Source organism: Opisthocomus hoazin, chromosome 6 (assembly GCF_030867145.1).
Source record: "Opisthocomus hoazin isolate bOpiHoa1 chromosome 6, bOpiHoa1.hap1, whole genome shotgun sequence".
Lineage (NCBI taxonomy): Eukaryota > Metazoa > Chordata > Aves > Opisthocomiformes > Opisthocomidae > Opisthocomus > Opisthocomus hoazin.
This window is the reverse complement of record NC_134419.1, coordinates 55,201,615-55,229,361: the sequence shown is the minus strand read 5'-3', so window position 1 is coordinate 55,229,361 and position 27,747 is coordinate 55,201,615. Positions and strand designations below refer to the sequence as shown.

Below are 27,747 nucleotides of genomic sequence, written 5' to 3'. Positions count from 1 at the left end.
GGCGGCGGGTGGCGCCCGGCGCGCTTCGGCAGGCCGCGTCTGAGAGAGGCAGCGGACCCGGGCGTCACTTGTCGGAACGAACAGCGGCAGTTTCCAAGCTTCACAGTGTGTGGGGGGGGTGGGGGGCTGGTGGTGGTGTCTGCTTTTCACGGAAGGCGCTAATTTGCATACCAGAGCTCGTTTATTATTATTAAAAGGCTAATTCCCGTTACCAAAGCTTGGGAATCGAGGCGTTACACTCCACTCTCGGGTCAGCGCGGAGTCAGCGGTCTTTGCTGAGCAGCCGGCGCCTCCCCGCCGCCCCAGGCCGCAGCTCCCTGACTGCGCACAGGCGGGCTCTCCCCCCCGCCCCGCCGGTACGGCTCTTGACCCGCGCAACCCCCCATCAAACCCGGCCCGCCCCGGCCTCCCGGGCAGCTGCGCCCAGCGCCGACCCGCGGCTCCGGGCCCCCGCCCCGCGACCCCCCTCTCCGGACACGGGGCCTGCTCCGAGGGGCAGGCTCGACAGCAGGGACCAGGCGGAAGCGGGCCCGGGGCGGGGTGGGGGCCCGGGGGGAGGCGGCGGCGGCGACTCACATCTCCGCAGCGCCGAGGGGCACCGGCTTCCGCGCGTATCGCGAGATCGTCCTCAGCTCCGCCGCGGCGCCGCCGCCGCCGCCCGCCGCCGCCATGACGCCGTCCCGCCCCCCGGGGAGGCGGAGCGTCGCCGCCCGCCTCGGCCCGGCGCGGCGCCATGGAGGGAGTCGGGCGGGCCGCGCCGGCGGAGGAGGCCGTGCGCTACCGGCTCTTCGCGGCGACGGGGCCGGGCGGCGAGGCGCTGCTGCGGCGCTGTGCCGAGGCCATCGTGGTGCGGTTTGCGCCGCTCCTGGCCGCCTACATCTGGCAGCAGCAGCCCTTCTGCCTGCGCTACGCCCCGCCGCGGGGTGAGCCTCGGGGGACGGGGCCGTGAGGGGGCGGGTGGGGAGCGGCGTGTGAGGGGGGGGGGGAGCCCGGTGGGCGGGAACCGGCGGCGGGGGGAGGGAGCCCGGCGGGCGGGGAGCGGCGGGGGGGGGGGGGGGAGGAGCCCGGCGGGCGGGAACCGGCGGCGGGGGAGGGGGGAGCCCGGCGGGCCGGGAACGGCGTGGGGGGGGGGGAGCCCCGCGGGCCGCTGAGCCGTCCCTCCTTTCTGTGCCCCCGGCCAGGCGAGACGCCGGCGCACATCGGCGGCAGCACGCTGTTCGGGGACAACGTGGAGGACGAGTGGTTCATCGTCTACCTGGTGCGGGAGATCACTCGGGAGTTCCCGGGGCTGGCGGCCAGGTAGCGGTAGCGCTGAGGTGCCCGCGGCTGGGGCGGGGTGCGACAGGGCAGCGCCTTCCCTGACGGGGGCTGGCGGAAGGCCCTGTCTTTACTGTTAAAGAAAAAAAAAAAATGCGGACGTGCCTTTAGAAGCCTGTGTTACTGTGCAGTGCAAGGATTGCCCTAGTAAGAAACCGATTTCTTCTTGGCCAGGATCGATGACAGCGATGGGGAGTTTCTCTTGATAGAAGCAGCGGATTTTCTCCCAAAGTGGCTGAATCCTGAGAACAGTGACAACAGGGTGAGTAAAGCTCCATACCCGTGGGCGCGTGGCTCCCAGCGGCCCTTGACTTATCAGCTGGAGTTCTCTCTTGCACGTCTGTCTACCTAGCCAAGTGGTCTGTCGCTGAAAATCCCAGGCGCTGTCTGTCCCTTACTAGTGAAGAAACTTCTGGTCAGGGCTCAAGACTGGTTTTAATTAACAGCATGTTTATTTTCAGCACAGTCTGTTTTCATTCTGGTTTTAATGAGCTTCTTTATGCTTGCTGTGGATGTTGAATGGGAGACTTAACCATTGGAAGCCTCTGATACTCCCTTCTGCTCTGCGTGCTCTTGCGGAATGCTATGTAGAGTGAGTGTGTCCTGAGAAACTGCTGTAGGGAAATTGTTACAGGTATCAAGTGGTGGTTCTAGAATTGGTTTGTTGATGGAAGGAAGAAAGAGAAAGTTCTTACACTAATATGCTCTTATACTAATGGCATAACATTCACATGGAGACTACAGACCAGCCTGCTAGGCCATGAGTCTATGTTGTTCAGCTACATCTGACTGTTGCACAAAAATCATTCTTCAAGGGTTGTTCCCTAACGGAGAGCTGACTAAACTTCTTAAAACTTGCTACTCATGGTGGCACATGTGAAGGCAGTGAAGCTGTCGTGCTCTTGATTGATCTGTAGAATCAGTAAGTTTGGCCATCTTTCCATTTTCTAGGTTATTGGAGTGCAAGGAAAGCTTGGATAACATGGGAACTATGGAATGTATTTGACAGCGTAATACAAACATACCATATTGCTCTCCTCAGCAGCACTCTTGGATCCACTGGAGCTTTCTAGCTGTGCTATAGCCACTTAGATTTTTTTTTTCTGCCGTATTCACAAGTGCTCAGGCATGAGGGTTTGCTGCCCTCAGACTGGGGACTGCCCAGGACTGGAGCGTTGCTGGCTCTACAGGGAGATGGACTGGCTCTGCCATAGTTAAATTAATGAGCAGACTCCTTGACCCAGAGTCTTCAGCCGGATCACCTCGCTGTGGGTGGTTGCTGGTATTTACGTCACTGAGTTTCTTGGCAATGGATTTAAATGGAAATATCTTTTTCATTAGCAAAGATTTGTTTGGGGTTTTTTTTCCCTACCACAAGACTCTTAAAAAGAAAAGGGGCAGAACACAACACAAAAATTAATTGCAAACCTGTATCTGGACTATCAGCACCATATTTTCTGTCTGTTTGAGGGAGTGGATGGAATGAGGGAGTTGATAATGTTACATTCAGGTTTTTTCTTAGGATCAGGAACCAACAGAGATCACCTGTAGCCCATGAAATAATGATTTTTCTCTAGTTGAAGATAAACTTTTGATACTACTATTATTAAGAAAACAAGGTACATTTGACCAAACTTCTTGTGATTAAAATTGGGTTTTTTTATTTACTGGTTGGACCATGATGTCTGGCATCTGTATTTACCTTATCCCCTGTACAACAAAAAAAACCCTAGCTGTTTCCATTATTATTTCTGTTGGTGAACAAATACATTCATCTATGAAATGAAATTTTGTGTTGCTTAGTGTGTGACTGTTCTTATCCCATCTGATGAGAATGTTCCTATCTGCCAGGTGTTCTTTTACAAAGGAGAACTGCACATCATTCCGCTGTCAGAGGCTCACGAGCAGGAATGCGACCTCTCTGCTGCTAGTCCAACAATCTCGCAGGCGTTAGCGCTGTTATCGGCCCGTTCAGCGGAGTTCCTGGCTGCAGAACCCATCAGAACAGCAGTGTATAAACGCATCAGTGGGTATGTGGGTGTTTTATTTTGGTCTTCTGCAACAGCAAGTTTTGATTCTGGACTGTCTGGGATGCTTGCTTGTATTTGGTCGTTTTCCTGTTAGATGTGATAAAGTTGCTTTCTTTTCAGAAACCATCAGCTGCAAGTTTTTCTATGGCATTCTTCTAAAGAGGGGAACCAATTCACTGTAGGCTGTGTGTTGTCTGGGGGCTCAGAAAGTCATACACTGCTGTGATGCCACACCTGACAATGACAAGAGTTATTCTTCCTTCATATTCTTCTTGTACTGAAAAATCTGAAAGTTCTGTGAGCCTTTAGGAGCCCTTTGCAGGGCGAGAGAGAGGTTGCGAACTAAAATGTAGAGCCAGCATGCTTTTCAGAGCGTCAGCTTGTCACTGGTGTGTTCGGCACCGTACATGCTCTTTTGCAAGGATCTGACAGCATGAGCCAGATGAATTCTACACTCAGTCCAGTGAAGGATGCTGTATAGCTGGACACGTTAGTCAAGTTCACAGTGAGGCAATTCACCAATGCGGGGATTAAATTTTTATTAGCCTTTTATATATGCCTTTTTATTTATTAGCCTTGTATATACGTATACACATATATAAACAGACATTCCAGGTGTTGGATTAGCTGCATTTTAACTTTAGTTTAGAATAATCTTCTGGCACTTGGCCCATAATATAGATTAATACTAAAGTGAAAATGGGGATAATAATTAAAAAGGAGTGGTTTGGGCTTGCAATACTCTTACTACACAATGTTGCTATTGTATGTTGCAGGTATCCTGAGAAAATTCAGGCCTCGTTCCACCGAGCCCACTGCTACCTTCCAGCAGGTATTGTGGCAGTGCTGAGGCAGCGCCCTTCATTGGTGGCTGCAGCAGTCCAGGCCTTTTACCTGCGAGATCCTGTAGATTTACGAGCATGTCGCTCTTTTCAAACTTTCCCTCCAGACGAGCGTGTGATGACTGTAGTAAGTGATCCTTCTAATGCACCGTGTCACTTAATTACATTCTGTAACTTGACAGAGGTTCTGTGGTCAAGTGATCTAACTATGTGGATTTAATTTTTAAAATGGCATGTGTTCTGATTTTTTTTTTTCTTTTGACGCTAGACATGAATTTCCAGTTCATTATGTTAATAGCTTTTCTGCCTTCAGATTGACAGGGCTAAACTTCCAAATGGCTAATCATGATATAAGTGTTGCTGAAATCAGAGATTACTGCTAGTAGTCCTGCTGAAATGCTTGCTGAGTAAATTGATCTAATTCTGTGGTCAGAGCAGTTTGACAGCACTGCCAGCCAACATAAACAGTTGCTGCTCAATATGCCTTGCTGTTTGTTCCCAGGCTTTTCACCTTCTCAGCTGTACTTACGCAGCTCTGTGAAAGCTGTTTGAGCATTGTCCAAGCAGTGTTGTATCTGATATATTTGCATTACAGACTTATACCCCTAGACTCCTGAAAATAAGCCTTGGAGTCAAATTGTAGATGTGTAGATTGTTTTTGAAATCTCAGCTTTGGTTTTGTTAATTAAAAAGAGCCCTTAACATTTTTTTTCAAAATATACCCTGTTGACATGAATACTGAGGATTTTTTTTAATGTATTTAGTTTATTTACAGATGTCAGCTTGGAATACTCTGTAAGATCTGAAAAGCAACATATCTTAGGCAAATGTATCTAAGATATATTTTGAATTCTGTCTCGGGTATTGTCTGTAATATGGGTGTTCTAAAACAAAATTTAGAGGAGACTGGTGGCAAATTGGTGCCCATACACAACACAGTCACACTGCAATGAGTGTTTTTCTTTTGCTCTGGCTTTTTCAGGTTACTTTCACAAAGTGTTTGTATGCACAACTGGTGCAGCAGAAGTTTCTTCCGGACAGACGCAGTGGATACACACTACCCCTCCCATCTCACCCACAATACAAAGCCTATGAACTGGGCATGAAACTGGTAATTATTTTTTACGCATTTTGTACTCAGTCTTTAGTTTGCTTGTTTACGTGTGTCCAAGAAATGACTCTTTGCTTGTAAGTTGCCTGCTTGTAGAGAAAAATGTGAGCAAATTCGCAGTTACCATTTTTCTGGAAGTACAGTATCATGGGAGTTTTCTTTTACAGGATAGAGCACTCTTGTACTTCCATAGATTATGAATACAGGTAAAGTCTTCGTGCATATGTGAGGAGTAGCCTGTGCACTGTAGATCTGTCTTCTAGGTTGCTCTGCCCATGTAGACAAACTTCGCAAAGTCAGAACGATTCAGTATTGTTGTAGCAAGACAGATTCCACCTTCCAAAGCAAGATGCTGCTACCTTATGCATAATTGGGTTTGGCACCTTCCCAAATGGCAGCATCGGGAGCTTGATGATAGTGAGTTATTTGTGCAGTTGTCTAAAGGTGCACTTAAATTTGTCACATCTGGAGAAACTCTTGTTGTTGCATCTCTTGTACAGGCTCATGGCTTTGAAATTTTGTGCTCCAAGTGCAGTGAAGTATCTCCTGATTCCAAGAGAAATGTGTTACGCAGTCCCCTGTGGGAGAGATTCCTCAGCAGCCTGAAGGAAAAGCATTATTTTAAGGTGACGTTGTGTGTGTCTTTTAAACATTCCAGGAAAAACATGTTTTATCTCTTGAACTTGTGTAAGTAATTACAGCAGGGCAAGAAATCTAATGCTTCTGCCTATAGGAAATCAATTAATGTCTTTAAAGGAGGCATGTGCAGTTTATTCTGCTTTGAAATTAGTTAATTTCTTTGGGGAATTAAAAAGGAAAAAGCGGGATTTGGGGATAAATTTATTCATCTAAAGAAAGGGTAAATACACTTGAATAAAGGATGGACAACAACAATATGGTTGTATGTCGGTATAACTTTTTTCACTGTTTCACATTTCATTTACATGCCTCTAGAATTAAATATTCTTAAAGATCTATACTGAACATCCATGGACCCATCTGGGCCCTTGTAAGTGTATGTTTTGTTTGTGTGGGTTTTGGGTTTTGGTTGTTTTTTAATGATGCCTTTGACTACTTATTTGAACGTTATAAAGTTGGGCAACTCTATCAAAATGCTGAAGTTAAAATAGGAAGAGGGGAATATTTTCACAGTACTGCAATGCCACTTCTGTGGGTAATTCCCAAACACCAAGAGATTTATTCAAAATTCCTGTACAGTTCTAACCTGGGCACAGTAAATCCACCCTGTTGTGGGAATCGTAGTATTGTCTTTGATTGTTTTTAGTGTACACCGTATGATATTGCAGCATAAGTCTTTAATTCGTACCTAACTGTGAAAGCACCTTATGCCCATTCACTGTGCTCTGTTCCAAGTATATACTGCAAGTCAGTATTACTTGTTTAGATTTTCTCAGCATTAAATTTGTGTGACATTTAGTCATTGTTATGCAGCCTGACTGTGAAAAGGGAGGAGAGGGAGAATTGTTTAGATTCATATTTGTGACTTGTATTAAATAGGGAGAAATGGAGGGATCTGCTAAGTATATGGAACTGTTGCATATGGCAGAAGATTACTTCGAGCAATCTGTTGCCAAGCCAGAAAGGTAAGAACTACTTGAAATTCAGGAGTAAACATACACAGTGTGTACCTACAAGTCTGTAAGCTTTTTTAACACTTTTTACAAAAAACGTGAACCCTTTTATCCATTATACACTTAACAAGGTGCTGTGGCTCGGTCATACAGACATTAATTCATAGAGAACCACAGAATGGTTTGGGTTGGAAGGGACCTTCAAGATCTTCTAGTTCCAACCCCCTTCCACTAGACCACATTGCTCAGAGCCCCATCCAACCTGGGCTTGAACACTGCCAGGGAGGAGGCAGCCACAGCTTCTCTGGGCAACCTGTGCCAGTGCCTCACCACCCTCATCGTAAAGACTTTCTTCCTTGTATCTAATCTAAACCTACCGTCTTTCAGTTTAAGGCTGTTGCCCCTTGTCCTATCCCTACGTGCCCTTGTAAAAAGTCCCTCTCTAGTTCCTCTAGAATACTCTCTACTAGTAGAAGTTATTGCTTGAGTAACTATTTAGATTGGTTTTGTAAAATGCTAAGCTATTCCAAGTGGGTTAAGAGGTGACTGAAAAGCATCATTTGGTTTGTTGGCTATAGAAAGTGTTTAAAAGTTTCATTGAAAAGCAATCCCAGTGAATAATAAATATGGAGTAATCTGTCTCCTTTACTCAAGACAGGCAGCTGGCTGTAGCTTTCTCCAAAAGATCAAATCCAAAAAATAAGTCATTACAAAAATATCTGAGGGTTTGCCAGCTCGTAATATCTTGGCTATTAGTTGCTTGAAGTTCCAGTCTGTGCTGTTTGGGATCTGGCAATCCTAATACCAAGACAAAAATACAGAGAACAAAGGAAACATGAGAAATGCGCTTTGGAGCCATCAACAAGGAATTGCAGTAATTGACTAGGTCTTGTTTTGGCAAGTACTATCTGTGTAGTATTTTGGTACTTCCCTAGATTTCACTTGTCTTTTTGACATATTTGTACAGAAGAAATAATGAGGAATTTGAGTGAAAACCTGCATGTAGAGTGTGTGATGCCGTTGACATTGTAATGCTAGTGAAAGTCCATCTCAGTAAATTGATTTTTTTTTTTTTTTTCTTCTAGCTCTGTTGAATTGAGCCCAGGTGATGAAATCTTGACATTGCTACAGACAACCACCATTGATTTGAAGGAATTTGAGAGAGAAGCAGCTTGTCTTCCTCCAGAGGATGGTGAGCTGGCTGAGGGAGTGGACTCTTCCTATCACAAATGATTATTTGTGGGGGGAGATGGTGAATGTTCACAGCACTGTACCAGTCTCTCTGTCTACTTAGTTTGTCTCCTATCCTGTGACTGCTAGAGATGTTATTCATGAGTCGTCACTTAAGATTGAGGCAACCAGTTAATTTGTATAAGCCAGAAAGCTTGGGGCTGTAAACTGGCAAGATACGCAGTCCGGTTTCTGGTTTGATGCCGCTAGATCAGGAACACCATTCACACTTACACCAGATCAAGTACTTTGTGTCAACTGTCTACCAAACAAAGTATTTAAACATTTTATAATAATAAATCAATTCCAGTACTGACCATACAAAGTTAATTACTATCTGATCTACTCTGATGGCCAATATAAGACCAGCATTACGTTTATGTAATAGGGGTTTTTTCCACTTGTTTGACAGAAATGTAGTTGTTGCCAGTGTGCAGTACAGGTCACGTCTGTATTTCTGAATGATGCAATAGCACAGAAATCCAACATTCAGTATTAATGATCACAGCTGAAGATTGGATTGGCTCTCCCGTTATAGTGTAAGCTTTTTCTTCCTTCATTTAGTGGCAGAAGAATTGTCGGTGACTAGAACAATACCTGCTGGTTTGAGGCTGCACATAAAGTGAAGTTTTAAAGTACTGAAATGATACCTGAACTCTTCTTCTCAGTCTCTCACTGCCTTATACCCCGTGTTATCTAGTATGAGCATGAAAACTTAATAGTGCAAAAATAAGCTACAAAATGCTAGCAGTACTCTCAACTGTCTGGATTGGGCCTTGTGGGCTAACAGATGTGCAGAATAACAAGTATGTCCTATACTTTTTCAGATGACAGTTGGCTGGAGATTACACCAGATGATCTAGATCAGATGCTGAAGGAGGCAAGAAGTGAGTCCCTTCCTGCCTCAGATGAGGAAGAGCAGAAATATGACTTGGAAGCAGTTGCTGAAAGTGTGAAGGCTTTTGTATCCAAAGTCTCAACGCATGAAGGAGCAGAAATGCCATGGTAGTAGTATTTTTAAGTTTGGCGTCTGGTGTAGAATGTGTTTTCATTCTGCTGCAGCCCCTTGGTTGATTCTGTATGCAGAGAATCAAAGTTTGGAAGTGTTCTACTTCACAGAGGCCTGAAACTAACCCATGTTAGTAGCGAATATGTAGTTGCTTTTAAACCAACTTCATGATCACTCTGACAATGGTGCAGATAAAAATGCTGGACGTTGTGCTGTTTTCCAGCACTCTTACTTAGTTTGGTTGTGGTGTTTAAATTTTTTTTTTAACCCTTTTGAGTTGAAGGCTTACTGTTGTTTGTTACCATAGTTCTTAGCACTATTATTAAAACATACATCTCAAGTTCATTTGTGCTGAAATTTTTCTACCATGAAGGACAAACTATTCAGACCGCTAAGATGCTTCTGATGAGGCTGTGCAGAAATGAAAATGAAACTTAAGTTGAGGGAATCTGTTGCTGTGAATGAAAACTGTTGATTTTTGTGGTACAGCTCTATTAAGATTTCCTGTAGATTAGTATTTGGAGTATACTGGGCCTGGTTTTGCACTACTGAAGCACATACTGTACACCTAGAAGCAGGAGAAAATAATCACTGTGGATCCCTGTCATTGTTCCCAACAGTGGAAGATAACTGCTAACTGAAAATACTTAACTATTTAGACAACAGCAGAATGCCACTAGATGAACTGTTGTACTTGGGAAAGTGTGTGTGACTGTCGTGGGGCCAGGTCTTCATTTTGAAAACAGTGTTACATAGTAGCATATCGTCCAGGTTCTTTCTCATAGCCTTAATATTGAGAAAATAATGCTATGTAAGCTATATCAAGTGTATAAGGGTCTACTCAATTTATGTTCTTAACTGTTTGATGCTTTGTAATTAGTGTTAGTGTCAGTGTCTGAGTTATAATGTAGATTTTTTCAGTTACTTAAAAAAACAGAAAAAACAACAAAAATAAGGCAAACCACTGAGCCTTACGAGAGACCAGAATGAAACCTTTAGTGTTCTTCCTAGGCAGGAGACCTCAGAGATTCTTAGCTTTCTAAATCTTTGTCTGAGGCATACCACCGCCGCTTTGTTCCAGAATGATTCAGACATGCTTATTTTGGTTGCCTTCAGTACAATTTTTGTTTGAGCATGACAAACAATTGAAGTTGTTGGTTTTCTTTTCTCCTTCGTGCCAGGAGCTCTTCCACTTGCTGTCTCATTTCTAGTTCATACAGGCCTCAGGCTTTTAAGTGCTTCCAAGACCATCAGTTCAAATGTCCCAACTTTAATCTAGGCTTGAGAGAAATCAGTATGCCATATGGTTTATACCTGTGTCAGGCTTATGCAAGCATAAAAGCTTTATTTATTTAATAATGTTTTTATATTTCAGGTCACCTGATGAATCCCCTGTTACCTTTGATGTAGATTCTTTTACAAAAGCGTTAGACAGAATTTTAGGTGAGATTGCTTCTTTGTTTCTTTTGTCAGAATATCTCATGGTTATTTGGCTTCCCTGGGTTTTCTGATCACCCATGGGCATTGTGCTGATTTGTTTGCTAACTGTACTGACAAAAAATAATACATAGGGGCAGACTCGGAAGAGCTGGATTCTGATGATTTGGATGAAGAGGAGGAGTTTGATTTCTCAGATGAGGATGATGATGACTTAGATGCCGAAAATCAAAGGCAAGATCAGAAGCTATCGCCTAATGAGCTTATAGGCAGTCTCAAGTCCTATATGAATGAGATGGACCGTGAACTGGCACATACCAATGTTGGTAAAAGTTTCACCACCCAAAAGAAAGGGGTAAGTATGACTTCAGTTGTAGTTTGTAGCATAATAGTTTTGAGAGCTTTAGTAGGAAAGAGGAAATAGGCTAAAAATGGTCATTCTGAGTAACATGATCAAAAACTTCTGCCTTCTGATCATGTGCTAACTAGTTATTAAAAAAAAGAAAAATCCCACCTGCAAGCAAAATGTGCTGCAGTTGCACCATGGTATATTTTTTTGGAAAAAAAACCCAAACACCTTAGCTCAGCTTTAACTTTCGCATCATTTCCAAGACTTGGTTTCATTTCCCTGTTTTAGTAGCAAGGCAGGCATCTGCAGCTTGACTTCTTGAGGCCCTGTAGCAGATTACTCCCATAGGAAACTGGGCCAGGACTCAGCAACCCTCTCTGTCCTTCTCTTGGAACTTAATCTGTGTAATGGAAAGTGATGATTTTTAACTGGTGTGAGCATTTGGTAACGAAAGCCAAGACAGTGTGGAACGTACTGAATTTTGGCTGCAGAACTGTTTCCTTGTTTCTTTTCTCTTGTGGTTTGTCTTTTTTTTGCTTTTAAACCCGTTGATACAATTTGATAAAACTTTCTCTTTATACTTCCTATAGGCAAGTTCTGTTAATGCAAATATGTCTCAAAATGCTGGCCCTAATTCTGGAGCTGAAGATACTGAGCTAACACCAGTTGATGTGGATATGAACCTAGTAGCTAACCTGCTTGAATCCTATAGTGCTCAGTCTGGACTGGCAGGACCCACCTCTAACATTTTACAGAGCATGGGAGTGTATTTACCTGAAAATGCAGATCATATTGGCTCTAATAAGGGAGCAACAGAATAAAGGACTGTCTTAATTCGGAAGACATGGTTGATTAAGAAATGAAGCACAGAAAGGCCAGCAGTATTTGGAAGAAGAGACATAAGGTTTGAATTTAAAGCATTTTATGCATTAGTTATGTGCTACTTTAAAGATGCAAAGTGAATTTACCTGCAAAAGCTGTCTATTTGGGTACTGTCTTGGATACAAATTGGATTTTTCCAGTGCTAACATGTTTTCAGAAAACTGAAAAGTGATGTTGTGACATGAAAAGTTCTGTTATAAAACCTCTCTTCAATTTTTGAAATTGATCCAATTTGCCGTATTTCTAAAATGTCCTTTTACCCTTTACTGAGTGGTTTCAATATCTGGAAAGCAGTTCATGTTCTGACAATGCTCTTGCCTTCAGGGGGAGATGGAGGAATACCATATTGCAGGAACAGTGTTCTCTTGTGGGTTTGGGAACACTAGTTAAATATTCAGGAGACACTTAATCACTCTTCCAAAAGTACAGTGCTTCATTGTAAGAACTTCTGATAATTATTGTAAAAATCTGTCCTTTATTAACCAGAAGGATTTGAAGAGTAATTGGATTGAACATGTAAATATTGGATATAAGTATTTTTTGAATTTATTTAAATAAAAGCAGAAATACAGCTTGATTACTGGAGATGTGGGTTTTTTTCTCTGAAGGCAGGCATAAGTTCTTCAGTGCAATATCAGAAGTTCTTGGAGTTAAAGCATTTTCATAATTGGGCATTTTTTTAATTCCACTATTGCTGAATGTTGGTATCGTGCCAGCGGTAGCAGTATATGAGCCCAGTCTGAAGAGTTTAGTTTTGTTTTTCATTGAAATTGTAGCTAGAAGGCCTTCAGCGTGTTGCTTTCAGATGGAATGAAAAATCTATTCTAGATATGAAGACTTAGTTTTAACAAGATACATTTGAAATAAAATACATAGAAATTCTTGATATACAGAGAGCAAAAACGCAGTCCTGCCAGATCTGAGTCGGCTTCTGTGAGTCTTTATTTCTTCTTCCACACAACAATTAGTCATGTCTTAACTGGTAGAAGAGAAGCTCATAGTTTGAGTTTTCGGATTTTGTTTGGGTTTTTTTTAAAACATACTCAGAAAAATAGTGTTCAATGATGCAAAAGCCTGATTGATCCTGAAGGCATACTTAATTGCTTTTAAAGGACTGCATCATCATCTTTATTATTATTGATGTTATTATTAGTCTTAAGGTTTGGAATCCATTTAGTTGAAGTCTTTGTTTTAATTTTTTTGCATGTTAAGTGTTGGCATTATTTTAACTGGCAAAGCAGAATGTAGCAAAAGTTGTTTCCAGGTAGGACTCGGACGCTTGTTGGATGATGACTTGCAGTATCTGACTGCCATGCCAACTGAGTTTGACCAATGCACAGAAAACTATTTGAAAGTCACACATTTGGCATAGTTTCATTGAAATTCGTGAGACCTTGACAACATACAAGGAATGCTTACTTGCTAACTTCCGTATGATCTATGCTTATGATTTGTTTGGGTGGGGTTTTTTTCCAAATTTTTGTTTGTTTTTGCAAATGACAAATAGCTAGTAAAATGCTCCTGTACAATATCCTAAGTATTGGGGATTCTGTATGTGCATGCGTGGAATGAATGTGGATGAAAGGTATGATGGCTATGTCAATGTTGTGTAAGTTACTTTCTCAGCAGTTTAGGGACAGTACTGGCAAGTTGGGCAGGGATTAGAGATGCACCACAAGAACTGGAAGTATAAAGATGCCGCTGAATTTCGAGAAGTTTGGACTGCAGAGAGGTGAGGTGGAATGGGGTTGAGTTAGACACATCTGCACTGGAAAAATTGGGGTAACGAGTTCTTGAATCTAGCAGACAAGTATAACCAGCAGTTAGTGGTGGAAAATAGATGTACTTGAACCTTAAAAAGGATTTGTGTTTTAACAGGGAAGGTAATTAACACTGAAGCTACATAAAATTCTCCACTGATGAGTAGTTAGATCAAGTTTAGATACTTCAAAAAAAAATTCAGTTTCAAGAATGATCACATTTAAACTCTCATGTGGCCTGTACTATATAAAAGGTCAAAATAGATCAAAGGGCTCTTGTAATATAGTATGTGAAGAAGACTTCTAAGCTAATGTTCAGAACAAAGCTGCTCTTTTGGAAGGACTTCAGCTGATCTTGCTTCTAGGATAATCTTACTTTTCCGTCAATTGGACTGTTATTTCTGTGGGGCTGTACTTATTCCAACTATTTACATTTGTTTAGCAGCTTCACAGTGGAGACCTTCAGGACTCTGGAATTGCTCACAAGAGAATTTGCCATCGAAGAATAAGCATTTCCATGCTGCCTCTCCCACTGCTTTGAAGTAACATATGAGGAGTTTCTGGTTTTAATTTTGAAAGAGTATTTTTAGTAAAGGAAGCCCGATAGAATTAAATAGGGAAGAGAAGTGCAGTATCTTCCATTATGTTCTAAATTAGTTTAACTAGAACTGCATTCCAACACAATTACTCGCTTTGCTCACTTGAGCATCTGCCTTTTGTACAGCCTTGATCATCCTGTCCTGAACTTCTGCCCCTTCCCAGAAATGTAGTGTTCTTGTTTGTGGCTTGACCCCTGTAGATCTGAATGGCATAGTTGTTGACTAGCATGTTTCAAGCAAGAAAACAAATAATGGATCTTTCATCTTCCATGTATGAGATTGAAACTAATCCCAGGGGACAGCAGAGGCCTTTAACTTGTTAAAACTCTTCTAAACATGTGGGCAGTTTGGCTGTTGCCGCTCTTTCCCCATGCCAGCTTTATGGAATAGCAAGGAGCCTAAGAAAGAGAGTCTTTATTTGCTCTATTAATGGAGGGCGTGCAGTTCTTCTCAGAAGTTGGGAGCCCACAGGGTAGCAGTGCTTTCAGCAGGAATCTAACTCCTGTCTGGTCAGTGGGGAGGAGGTGTGGCTCAGGAGGAATGGTATTTAACTACAGCTAGCTGTGTTCAAGTGCAGTTTGGGGTCAGTGATACAACCTGCTGTTTGAGGTCCCTGTGTTTACATCGATCTCCTGCAAATAAACTGTTTTTAGCATCCTTCCTGTGTAAGTGGATGTCAGCCTCCTCTGTTGCCATGAAAGATCACCTCCCTGCATGACATTTACCTCCTGCCTTTCCTTTCTAACACTGCAGTGTAGGAGTCACGGTTATCTCCAGGGCATATGTTAGTTGCAGTGGTGGAAAAGCGTTTTTTATGAATGTTTGCACAGCTTCTGCTGTAGCTACTTATGTGACTTTCATATGAGAAGCTGGATGTTGTTTTTAATAGCAGCAGGAGCCAGGGCAGGCCCTTTGTACCACCTCAGGATCCCTTGGGATGCTGTGAAAGCTGCAGCAACAGCTGCCCTCCCACTTGCCATTTACGTGTTTGGAATGGAACACAAGAGCATCTGTTCTGGCAGGTCTGAGATGGAAATTTATTTCTTTTTCCAACTTTGTTTATTCTGCTAAGAAAATATCACCATGGAGGGCACTTGGGGTTCACAGCAGAATACAGAGCTATTAAAAAAAGAAGTGGGTTGCTCAAGAATATGTAAAGTCAGGGATGTGAAGCCTAGACATCACCTTAGTTGATGTGCATCAAGTGTGTTCCTCAGCCACCAGCGGAGGAACCTGATTACCACCTCATGAGGATGGAGAAGGTCTACTACAGATTCCAAGTGCCAATAGTGGATAATTAATTCAACAGCAAAACTGTGCTTTCAGGGCAAATAACTGAGATTGCTGTTGTGGTCATGATTCAGTTTATCTTGTGTTTGAATTCTCACAGTAACATACATAATGACCTGTCCTGTTGAAATAGGACAGAACAGCAGGCAGGTTTAGGAATATGTGCTGGCTATGCTTCCAGCCTAGGAAACTGTCTTGTGGAGTGCAGTGACATGGAAAGCGGTGTCATGAACAGCTCACAGGTTTCTGGTGTGAAATGGTAGCTAATAATTGGAGTAATTAACGGAGGCAGAAGAATATCACGTTTTGTGTTACTCTTGTGTAAAGTGTGGATTGCTGTTTGGAATAGAGCCTATACTTAAGTGGGTCAACACTCTCAGGTGGATATTCACAATTTTGCAAGCATGCAAGGATGGGCAGTGAAGAGCAAAGCTACTGTGAAGGTAAAGCTCAGTTTATTCAGAAAAAAATATGTATGTGACTTGACTACTGTTGCAGGTAGGGGGCAGAAAATGAGGTATTTCCAGTAGACTGTAATTTGAGGGGAAAAAGGAGTAATAATATCCAATGACTGCAGTGATTTTCATCTAAATTAGTTCAGACTCTTTTTTTTAATTGGTGAGGGCCATTAACCTTACCTGCAGTTATAAGGCCATACAGTTACAGTGCTGGAATATAATCTAGTTTATCTAGGCATTCTCCATGCTGCATACTGACCACAGCCACATTTAACTATCTTATTTCCTCAGATCATTACTATGTACCCCTTGTGACTGTAGACGTATTTTCTTTCACTAATAAAAACTTCCCAGGTTTTTGTTGCAAAGACTGATCACAGTTACTGAATTTTGTGCAGTATCTATTTGCTTTTGCTGTGTTGCTGTTAAATTAATCAACAATGTTTCATAGGTGAAGCTGCATAGCTGCGTTTGTCTTAGTCCAACACACATTTATTTAGTACCCTGACTGCAGTCTCCAGCTTAGTGTCAAGTTAAGAATTTTCAGCTTCCCATTCCTTGAAAGATCTCGTTGAGATTCTCAGACTTATTAATCAAAATGATGTGTGAATTTGTTTCTGTCCCTACCCAAACCTCATCTTTCTTATTTTTCTGCTTCTATTAATATACTAGTAAATCTTTTGGATGCCTTTGCAACATTTCTACTAATAGAAACAGGGCTGCCTTTGCACTTTCTGCCATTAGAACAACCTTACTGTGTATCACTATTTTCTGCCAATCACTTCAAATCTTATCGAAAAATCTCTTTCTTGCCTTGCCTCCTAACTTCTGGTATGTCCCTCTGTAGCTGTATTTTCTTTAGATGTGAAGTTTTGTGGAGCACTGTATATAAAGAGATGCTGCGTACAGTTGAGCAGAGGGCCCAGTGGAGAAGGATGTTGTACTGGCGTTTTCTGTTCCTGTGCCAATACTGCTCTCCACAGGAGGGAGCCAGGGAGGCTTTGTGTTTCTGCTCCTGTGATCTTTCTCATGTTTGTGACAGTTGATGCCAGCTTCAGTTGCTTTGAGTAGTGATGATTTCGGACATCACTGAGTGAGTGCACCCGATTGTCTACAAAATACCACTGACAGCTCTTAAAAAAAATGCAAGTCACACCATTTCCAGATTGGCAACCTGGCCTCTTTTCTTTAACAGAAGTAGTTTTGGTGGTGCTCATTCATTCCCAGGTGTATGCATTGTTGCATGAATGACATCGGGTGATATTTTTTTTCCCTTATACAGCTGCTTGCCATCTGTTGCTAAGTTGAAGAGTGAACAAGTTTTAAATGGGAGTTGAAGGCTGGGGCTGCTGAGTTCATTTCAGCAGTGCTTCAGACTGAAGCACAGGAATTGTACTTGTGTAATTACAAGTTGTTCTGACAACCTGTCCCTTGCAGCTGCCAGAGTTGAACTGCTCGTGGTTACTTGAAAAATGATTATCTGAAAAATGACTTTAACACGGTCAGGTTGCCAGGGTGTTCTACTAAGTGCTCATGTCCTCTCAGGCTAGACATCAGATTCAGCATGTGCCCACCACATCTCAGAGCATGTTTTAAGGTGAAGTAATTTATTGATATAAGAGCTTCCGCCTTGACCTGTAATGCAGACTTTCCGCCATTCACAATAGAAGAGTACCCCTTTGGGTAGGAAAATGTGACCAGCCCAGGGTGATGGGAGAACACGTGCTAAGTGAATTCTCAATCCACACCATTTCCAGGTAAGATTTTTCTGTGCTCTCTCAGTCAGACAAGTTGTGTCAAGTGGTTTGGTTGCTTTAATCCTCTGCTGGCACCTCTTGGAGATAAATGTAACTTTCATGCCCTGCTGCTTTTGGTAGGTAGGTGGAATGCTGCTCTGAACCTGCCTGCATTGCTCTCCAAAAAGCTATTTCAATATTCAATATTTTATTCAAATGAATGCTATTATTTTATAGCTGCCCATGTATCCTGCTGAGTGGTAATACTTGTAAACAACTGGGTGGTAATGCCACAGGCTGACTGCTTTTCGGTACAGACTTACTTGCTGTAAGTCCCAAGCACTTGCAGTCTCTGAAAACAGTGGAGTTTCAGTGATTTCTACAAGCCACATGTCCTCAACGAGGATTCATTTAACAGATGTGTTTTTGAGAGAAATATGTTGCTACATGCCTTTTGCCTGCTTGATATCTTTTATATGGAAAAGCCCTGCTGTGTTTTGTTGAAGAAGCATCTGTCAGGAATTGCTTGTTTCTTTTTCCAGGCCACCTGCCTTTAGGCAGCATGTTCTGTCTTGACTGCAGTGAGTATTACTCAGGCTTCAGCCAGATTTCTGAGGCGCATGCAAGTGAGAACAATGTCTCTTTCATCTCGTTTTTCTGTCCTGTTCATAGCAGTGTATTGCCTGTAATGATTCCTGCTTTTATAACATCAGGAACAGAGGCCACGATTATGGCTTCATACCGAAGTCAAAAGAGTATGGATTAAGGATTTTTTTTAAATGGTTTCAAGTTTGAGGACTTTTAAAAGATGTGATGGGAATACTGCTTTGGATTTGTTCTTGCTCTACCAGAAAAAAGTATTTGAGTAGACGCAAAAGGCTTTTTTCTAATTGATAATTAAAAGGGACATGCAGACATTTAAAACTGTGTTTTAAAAGGAGAGTTACAGAAGCAAACAAATTAAAAAACAGCTTTGCTTTTCCTCTTAAATTTTATCTTGTAGGAAACAGGTGGTAACTGATGAAATCTGAAAAAGAGCATGAGGTAGACTGTAACTTAGAGTTGTCCTGAAGTCTGCGAGTATCTAGCAGCCTCAGCCTGGGCAGTTTCTGGCCCACCAGCATCGAGCAACAGGCAGCAGTAATGATCATATCTCCTGCGACCAGCCTGCTTTATGCTGTGTCTCCAAATCTTGGTGGTGCCCACATCACCCCAAAGGGACACCCTACCAAGATGGGTCTGTATCAGCAATGCAGAAGGGACGGTTCTGAAGGAGCTGGTGTCAGTCAGTTCTTGCTTTCTGTTAGAGTTCACTGATAGCCTGCACGTGGATGTTTAAAAACCATCATTTAATAAGCAGAGTAACCCAGTGTTTCCCAAACACAGGTGAATTTTGTCTGATGTTGAATCTGATCACGCTGCAGCTGGTTTGACAAAGACAAACTGCAAATATGTACTGTGAAAGTACAAAAACAAAACACACAAAGCTCAGATTACTGCAGGAGTCACACAGCCGTTCCTCCTTTCGCTCACAGGTACTACTTTTTTTGCTGCTTTTACTTTTTTACCACTGGGAGAACAGATCATGTACAGATATTAAAAAGTACTAAGTACCTCGAGCTGGATTTTGTACACTGGAAGCAAGCTCGGGGCACGTTAATGAGCTATGTAAGGGTGAGCTGGGAAGGCATTAAGGAGAGGTAGGAGGGACGATGAGAAGTGGGATTATCTTGCTGTCGGGTATCTAACTCCTCAATATCTTCTACTGCAGAGAAGGAGAAGAAAGGAGTGAGGCTGAAAATGAAGATGGCAGATTCCAGAGATGACAGAGGAACAGATAAATGCTGGAGAATTAAAGTGGTGTGATGGGAGAGAAAGCAGGAGGAACTACTATGAAGAGAGGCAGCAAGACATGTTTCAAAGGAAACTGGATGCAGGAGCGTTGCAGTGAAGTTCAGTGGTGTGTGGGCTCCTGTGGTGCGTCTGGCTGGGCTGGAGGGAAGGAAGTAATGCCCTTGGCTGTACCAGAGTACATTCGTGCCAGAATGACTGACTGAACGAGTTCATAAACATGAAAGACTGTGCTCTGGCACGTGGGTTTTATTGACTGAGAGTCAGTGAGGCTGGGAAAGGTGTTTGCACATGCCACTGTGGCCTGAAAGAATCCCCTCCCAACCTCCTAAAGTAAAATTAACTCTGAGGAAACAAAGCATGTCTTAACAATGTGAGAAAGCCTTCTTTTTACTTAATGCTCAGGTGTCATGACTCCCGATTTTTACCACTGCTCAAAAGGTCTTCCACCTGCAATGAATCCTAATGGTGGCAGTCAGTGATACATTCCTGTTCCCCCTTCGAGTATCTGTACTGGTGGCTTTGCAGTCTTGGCATTTGAACTCTGACCAAGTAGGCAGAAATGACTGTCAGCATGAATCAGCAGCAGATCAGACATCCTTCCATCTCTTTTACTAAGCTTTCCTTGTCCAGACTGTCTTTGTCACTATCCCTCCAGAGAAGAGATACCATTCCATCAGTAAAACGAGACCAGCTCTCCAGGCAAGCCACAGGCTTTGGCACGGGGGTAAGAGGCATTGTGCCTTTCAGGATTTTGCTCTGTCGGAAGCGCAGTCCTTTCTTGCAGCAGTTCCTCTCACCTTTGCATTATCTGGGTGGTTCTAATATATGTAAGTTCTGCTCTTCCACTCTCTACCACCAGACAGCTCTGTTCTCTCTTCCTTAGGATGGAAGTAACACTGTCTTACTAGTGGGGAAAATGGTGTCTCTAGAGATATTTTTAGTTGCTCAGATATCTCAACAAAGTAGGAGTCCACTTAACATTTGCAAAAAAACAAAATTAGGGTGTTTTATATGAAATGGGAAGATGGAATGGGAAAGGTCTCTTTTTGATTGTTCTTCCAGATCCATATAAATGTGAACACTGAAAGGTGCCACTGTCTCTTTACTTTTTTCTGGAAAAAGTGCGCATTGATATTGATCCAAGATGGATGAAATGGAGGCAAATGGGACATAGTGCCAGGGGCTCACTGTTCTGTTGCTTGCTGGGCAACAGCAGCAGCTGGTCACAACAAATTTGATGCTTTGGAACTAAGGATTTTATTGTACATTTACTGCAAGTCGTGGGATCTCAAAGGTGATCCACTGTACGTGGAATTGTCTGAGGATGATCAGTTCAGAAATGTCTTTGTAGGTCTATGTATCTGAGTGTAAAACTGCCATCAGTCTGGTGCTATCCTCACTGTAACACAGACTTTGCCTTCAGTAACTTTGGAAGCTTTTGTATCGAGCTTTTGTAGTTCTGGTGGAATTGCAGACTTGATGAAGTCATGCCTAAGCCGGCTGGGAAGTCTGTTGCTTAACCCACTCACAAATCAGCTGGTGAGCAATGGCCTGTTTGGGAGGGAACCAGGGTAAAAAACTACCATCGTCTTGCTTTGCAGATCTGGGCTCTCTCTTGAGACCCTCCACGACTTCCTCCAGGCCAAACCAACGGGCTTCCTCTAGCTCCAGGCTGTTCATACTGATCTGGAAAGAATTCAGAGAGTACCAGTACCTTAAATCAGATTTAAATGTGGGCAGCAGTACCTTTTTTGTTCTTACACCTGCAAAGATCCTATGCTAGAATGCCCAGGGTGCTTTATCCATGCCTGAATTAAATGTTGATGCCAGTACAGGAAAGGACATTACTATCCACCCGTGCTTTGTTGTCTTGGTTTCCTTAGGGAAGCCACAGATCAGGTAGCCCTATTCCATCATGGCACTGGCCTGCAAAGTACCAGTGGCTGAGCACATTAATTAACACAGCAGAATCTGCATGTTCTATGGCAAATATATTAATACTAGAAAGTACCTTCTCTGCAAAGTTTAGAGGATACAATATAGCGGTGTTGGACTCTGGGCTTGTATGTATACAGTGACCTGTGCATAATCTGCCATGTTGCAACAGAAGATACAAATATTTTTAATTTTGTTCTTTGCTTGTAGAGAAAGCCGATGGAAAACTGCATTTAGAGAGGATCTGATGCTCTCCAGACTAAAGCCTGTGGACTGAAAGAGATTTTGCAATGCAAGGCAGGCAGTGAAATGCCTAGAGGGAACCTGAGTCTGCTCACCTCAGCCTGCTGTGCTCTCACCAAGGCGTGAAAAGCTATTATTAAGCAGCTGCTGGGAAAGGGCCAATGCTGAGAAGCCGAGTACCACAGTGACTCCACCTCCAGGCCCACTTCTTCTGCCACCTCTCGCTGGACTGTCTCCTCCACGTTTTCACCTAGAAGCAACCAGAGTTAGGTAAGGACAGCCTGGCCTCAGGGCAGCAAACCGTGGCAAAGAACATGTAGGCACACTCATTTCTGAGGTGTTCCAGCCCTGACCACTCATGCACACACAGGAGCTCTGACTATGCTGACCTGGGAACACTTGTCAGCAGGATGCTCAATTAAATTCATCAACAATGCTTACCTCCTTTAAACAGAGGCATCAGAGCCATTTTTGGCTCTGTCTGTATACAACTAGCGGACATAACAATGCTGCCTCTCTTTGTCATTTCCCTTTTTAAGCCATTTTCCCTCCTGTAACAAGAGGTCTGTAGTTTTTCTTCTGAGCCAGACAGCACTAGACACAAAACAGACTAAAAAATTATCCGGGGTTCTAACCTGGGGAGTCTTACACTTGTGTTTATTATCAGGGACTAGAGCAACTGATACACACCCATAATTCCCGTTCTCTTCAGACATAACAGCTATTTTGGACTCTGAATGGCAACACTGTTTAGATCTAGTAGGTTTTTTCCCCGATACCACCTATGTGTCCATCCTCCTCTGTGAACAGGAGTTTGGTTGATATCCCACTGTTCTGCCCCCCGCTCCCTGCACATCCAAGGCCACCGTGCTGGATCAGAGACCGCCTTACCCATGTCACAGAAGCCTGACAGAGCAGTGTACATCCCCTGGGGAAATGAGGGCTGTCGTGCGAGGAGGCACCGGCTCCCATCAGACACCAGGATGATGACCACTGGAGACATCTAGCAAATACAGCAAAAAGCAAAGCAAGGAGTTCAGACCAAAGGAGTAAGTGCAAATTGTTGCTTTTCCTAGCTGGTTGAGGGAAAAGTACCCAGCTACATGCACAGCGCTCCTGCCTTTTACAGGTTCCTCTCCGTGCGACCCAGCAGCATTGGCTTGTCGCCACAGAGACCCTGTGTTGCTTACCTTTCCTGCTCAGGTGCTCACCTGTGGATAGTAAGTTATTCCACTGGCATGGCAGACACGCTTGCTGCCAGCTACGTTTTTCTGAGTGGGCTGTCCAGTTTTGCTACAGTACTGGTGGGAATCGTGCCACCGGAGCAAGGACTTGGCCTGGGAACACCAAGAGAGAAACACAAGTCTTATTTATACCTGAAGGAAAGAGATGATTCAGAGCAGTCTCCCTGAATGGTACTTTGCTGTCTTCTCGTCAGGATGCAGTCATGTGCATAAACTTGAAGCCTCAGAAAGGTGAATCAAGTACGAGTACTGCTTTGAAAAATGGCAGATTCTGCAGTGTGTGTTACGTGGTTCTTGCTTTAGCATCCAAATTTGAGCATGTTTGGGGGAGGTGGGGAAGAGTTGTTCTTTACTGGGATATAATTAGAGTAGTAATGGGAAATGAACTATTCCAAGGAGTCTCCAACCTGGAATAGCTTCTTGAAAAATAGCCCAAGGACCACAAACATTATAGATCAGGAAAACAAATGAGCTATTTGTACTTATGGGTCAGGACAGTTGATTTTCAGACACAGGTCTTCTCTTTGGGCTTCCAAACGTAGGGCATCTGCAGAGTAACAGCTTATAAGTGAGTATTTTTACAAGAGTGGCTCTGAGAGAAGATCTAGAAGTTCGTTCACGAAATTCAGTTTGCCTAGAAGATTACAGAAAACTAGTGCCTGATAGTTGTTAAACTGAGGACAAACTGGGATTGCTGTGTCTACTGATAAGATCAGCATGTTTCACACTGGACTTACAGCAGGTTGATGCTAAATGGCTAATTACCATGGCTGGTGTTAAGCCACTTGTCTGTTTCTTTTTCCATTGTAGCTTGCTTTTGGGATCACAAATTTGGGAAAGCTGCTGTAATTTATTGTGTGTTTTGTCACTGAAAGTGTACCTTAGGTACTTCCACAACACGTATTAAATCATAAAACAATATTGGAGACAAGGAGCAGGGCTGATAGAAATCGCAGCTTCTTGAAGTAAAAAATACTGTACAATACCGAAGCCAGCAAAGGACAATCTTTCTTATCCACTACGAAGAGAGCCTTTCGTATGTCAGTAAACGATCCCTCAAGTTCAGACTCAATGACTGATTTATCCAAGGCTCCTGTTTAAAAAAACAACAACAAAATCTTTGATCTGATAAATTGCAGTTATTATCCCAACTTTATGCCCTTTGTTGTTCCGGTATACAATTTCTGGAAGTTCCCGTGGAAGCAACATCAGATCAGTGGTACCATTCCCAAATGTTAAGTGACCTGCCAAGAGCCCACCTTTACAAACACACGTGCAGAACAGCAGTGCAGTTCTATGGCTCTGACCCGTCATGCTCACAACAGCTCCTACAGAGACTCAGCCGAGCCCTCTTTGGCAGCAAGCGTTCACCCAGCAAGGACTAGGGATGCTGCCGAGGCAGCATCTTCATCTCAGTGCATCAAACGTGATGCTGACACAGACGGAAGAGGAGTCATCCCAACCTAAATCCAGGGCAAACTGTGGTACGTGTTCCTCTGAACAACCGATCAGCACCGACTTCTCTATCCACTGTTCAGTCTCTTTGAATTTCTCCAGGATCCTTTTCATCTCTAAACAGCAGGGGAAAGGGGAAGAAAAAGCTGTGATGAAAGCAAATTCATACAACCATGATGCTCTCTCTGGATCTTCAAGGCGCATGCAATCTTGGCTCAAGGCAGAGTGCTTATGTGAGAGAGGGGACCAGGCAAGTGGTCCCACCCAGGTGGAGACCAAAAGTCTGGCTTTCCTCCTAGCTGTTGGAAGTTTTGACCGTGTCGAGCTACAGATGCGAATGTTTTCGTGCTTGGGGAGCAGCTGTCCACTCTGTTTCTGTCCTACACCAGCCAATACCTTTCTCTCAAAGAAAATGTTTCCTCCATCACACCAGTAACCTTTGTCTGTTAGACCTTGCTTGTTTTCTTGCCAGCCCTTTCTCTTCAAAAGGCGTGCTCACAAATGTTTAAAACTGATCATCTCAAAAGCGATCAGGTATATGTTGATACCATCTCTGTGTGAAGAGCATGAGCTTGTGTCTGTATGCCACGGTTTTAAACTCTGAATAGTCTTTGGTTGTTAACAAATAGCGTGCTGCATATAGCAGGATGTTCCTGTACAGCTTGGTAGATTTTCAACCCCCATGTAAGGGGCTGCTTATTGCAAATGACTGTGTATCATCTGAGCTGTGTGATCCAGGGGACATTTCTCTCCTGACACCTGCTTACCTGCTGCACTAAGCTGTGGTACCAAATATTTCTTCCCAACTTTCTGCAGGAAGGGGGAGAGATTGTGAAAGAGGTAGAAAGTTCCTGAGGTCTGGGCTTGTCTACAAAGGCTATCATCTTCCTTTAGTTCATTTAAGTATCTGCAGTAAGAAAAGAATTGGGAAGACAAATTCAAGATCATGCTGAGATAACCTGTGCTATGCTTATTTGGACAAGTTTATTTTGCACAGAGCAGGGAGGTTGAAAGGACAGTACAGATTTTATGTATTCCACATGCTTCTAGAGTTTTCAACAGCCGAGTCTACTCTTTGGTGGGCTGTAGCCTTTAGTGAAGGTGCCGTGTGTCAAAAAACATTGCAATTCCTGCTGCCACACAAGTAGCCTTGAGTCCAGGACATCCGAGAAGATCAGTCTCTTAATCCAAGAGGTCTGCTTTATAGACATGATCGTTTGTGTGCAGGGAACCTTCGTCTTCCCCTTTATTCCCCCAGTCTGGATGGCTCTAAGTCCTGTTTGGCAAGTTTACTGGGCGCTTCAGATGTTGAGCACGCTTCCTGTCAGGCTACGTGCCTTACCGCAGGGTACATTCTACCTGTCACACTGACGTGAGGGGTAAAGACCAAGCTGGCTGGGGCCTGGGTTAGGAAAAGCAATTACTGGAAAAATTATTGGAAAAAGGATGTGCTTCTTTCAGACTGTCATTTAAAACATCATTCAGACTAGCATTTAAAACAAGGTGAGCAGCACCACTTCAAGTCTGCCTTGTATTTCAAGAAATCTTTAGCTAGGACAGCAAGCGTAGGTATTCATTAACAGGACTTCAGCCCAAGAGAACCAGTTCTCATCAGCGGTGAAGGGACTGGAGAGATTGTGGCTGTTATCATTTACAGAGCTCACGCAGCATTGCTAGATTATTGCTGAACTGTTAGAAGATTAACCGCCAGGTTGGACTGAGGTAGGGCTGCTTGTGACGGTGGACATGAGTGCCAGACTCTGGTCTCCTCACTGCACACAAGAGTCAGATGAGAACTTACCTCATTTTTCTAACATAGGTAGAGTGCAACCTGCAGACAAGAGAGGAAGCTCGTCTGAACACTGCTTGATAAATCGCAGCCATAATCAACACGTGCAGGTACCTGTCTCTGCCTAAAAAGAGAAGCATAGAATGTAATGCAGCGGCCCTGTAAAGTTAAGTTTGATTTAAAAGGTGCAATAACCCCCTGCTACCAGAAGTCTCCCTCTCGCAGAGTGTTGGTATTTACTTTCTGAAATGACTGCTTTGGTCTTAGTCTCTAGTCACACATCAAACACGATTTTAGGCAATTTTTAAGACTGTTTCAAGATACCACCGTTATTTTCCATCTGTGAGTGTGCACAGAAGACCTTACAGGAATTGCTGTAAGACTAGGTTAAGTGTTCCCGTCCTAAACTTCTGTGTCCCTGGGGAGAAGGGCAGTGGAGGCGGCTGCTCTCGTGTTTGTCTCTTACACAGTTGCAATGGCCCCGACCCAGCTGCACATCCCGTGGCAGCACACAGTAGATCTGTGGGAAAGGCACTGATGCCAGGAGAGAATGAAAGACAAAGTGTCAGCTGCGGAAGAGAATTCCCCGAATGAGATGGGAGACAGCAGATGCGGCTGAACTGGATGATATCCAGCCATGAACGGTGTTCTGGGCCAAAGGATCCTGCCATGTTTTCAGCTCGGGCAGTCGCAGACTGCAGTCTGAGCTCGGCTTCAGGGCGCCAGAAGATAGCCCGAAACATCATCTCAAACAACAGCGAGCTGCCATTCGCAGTCCTTAACGGTTATTCTGAATATTTCAGTTTTCAGCCGTAGAACTCGAAGCCCCTTAAGGAGGAAAGCCGGATTGCTTCGGTTCACAGACTCGGGAGCAGCGCGATGAGGAGTCCGCGCGTCCCTCCTCTCGGGGAAGGGCAGCGCTGGCCCCCGGGCCCGGCCGGCGCCCCGGCAGCGGCTCCGGGCCCCGCCGCCCCTGCCCCGAGCCCGCCCTCCCCGCTGTCTCGGCTGAGGGTGGTCTTCAGCGGGAGGGGCCCCCGGCAGAGCACCAGCGGGGCTCGGGCGGCCCCGGCTGAGGACGGCGGCGGGGCCCGGCCCGCGGTGCCGGGTCCGTCGCTCCTCGCAGAGCCTGGCGTGCGGCAGCCAGCGCGGGGCTGGGGCGAGCAGGGGGACGCGACCGCGGCGGGGACCGGAGGAGCGACCGGTACCTGGAACCGGTGGAAGGCGACGTCCGCGGGCGTTTAACCCCTTCCCTGCCAGGAGCCACGGTGCCAGACTGTGGCGAGGAGCACTGAAAACCGGGGGACAGCCCGGGCTCGGGGCGGCTCCGCAGCCGGCGGCGGGCCGCGAGCCCGCGCTGGGGGCGCCGGGAAATGTAGTTCCGCGGAGGCTGCGGGCGGGCCGGGGCGGGGGAGCCCCCGCTCCGGGTTTCGGGTAACCCCTGGAGCGGGGGTGAATGCCCCGCCCCGCCCCGCCGGGTTTTGCCAGGCGGGAGTCGCTGTCCGAAGGACGCTGCCGCGGCGGTGCGGGTGGTGTGGGGCAGAGAGGTTTGCTCCCGCTGGTTCCTTTCTCTTTTTCTTTCCAAGCC

General features: G+C 44.4%; 2 protein-coding genes across 2 annotated transcripts; one reads left to right on the top strand and one right to left on the bottom strand.

The window, feature by feature from the left end:
- Positions 1–718: 718 nt before the first annotated feature.
- ECD (ecdysoneless cell cycle regulator) lies at positions 719–13,330 on the top strand. The gene is made up of 13 exons (XM_075423199.1): positions 719–923; positions 1,182–1,299; positions 1,492–1,579; positions 3,169–3,347; positions 4,124–4,316; positions 5,172–5,300; positions 5,801–5,926; positions 6,819–6,904; positions 7,978–8,084; positions 8,950–9,127; positions 10,507–10,574; positions 10,703–10,923; positions 11,508–13,330. The coding sequence occupies exons 1-13, from the start codon at positions 734–736 to the stop codon at positions 11,736–11,738; spliced, it is 1,914 nt and encodes a 637-aa protein (XP_075279314.1). The 5' UTR covers positions 719–733; the 3' UTR covers positions 11,739–13,330.
- A 7,206-nt stretch (positions 13,331–20,536) lies between these two features.
- NUDT13 (nudix hydrolase 13) lies at positions 20,537–26,257 on the bottom strand. The gene is made up of 8 exons (XM_009934919.2): positions 26,175–26,257; positions 25,141–25,280; positions 24,382–24,489; positions 23,905–24,011; positions 22,886–23,011; positions 22,566–22,677; positions 21,770–21,924; positions 20,537–21,182 (listed from the first exon to the last, which is right to left on the bottom strand). The coding sequence occupies exons 1-8, from the start codon at positions 26,255–26,257 to the stop codon at positions 20,988–20,990; spliced, it is 1,026 nt and encodes a 341-aa protein (XP_009933221.2). The 3' UTR covers positions 20,537–20,987.
- Between the last annotated feature and the right edge of the window lie 1,490 nt (positions 26,258–27,747).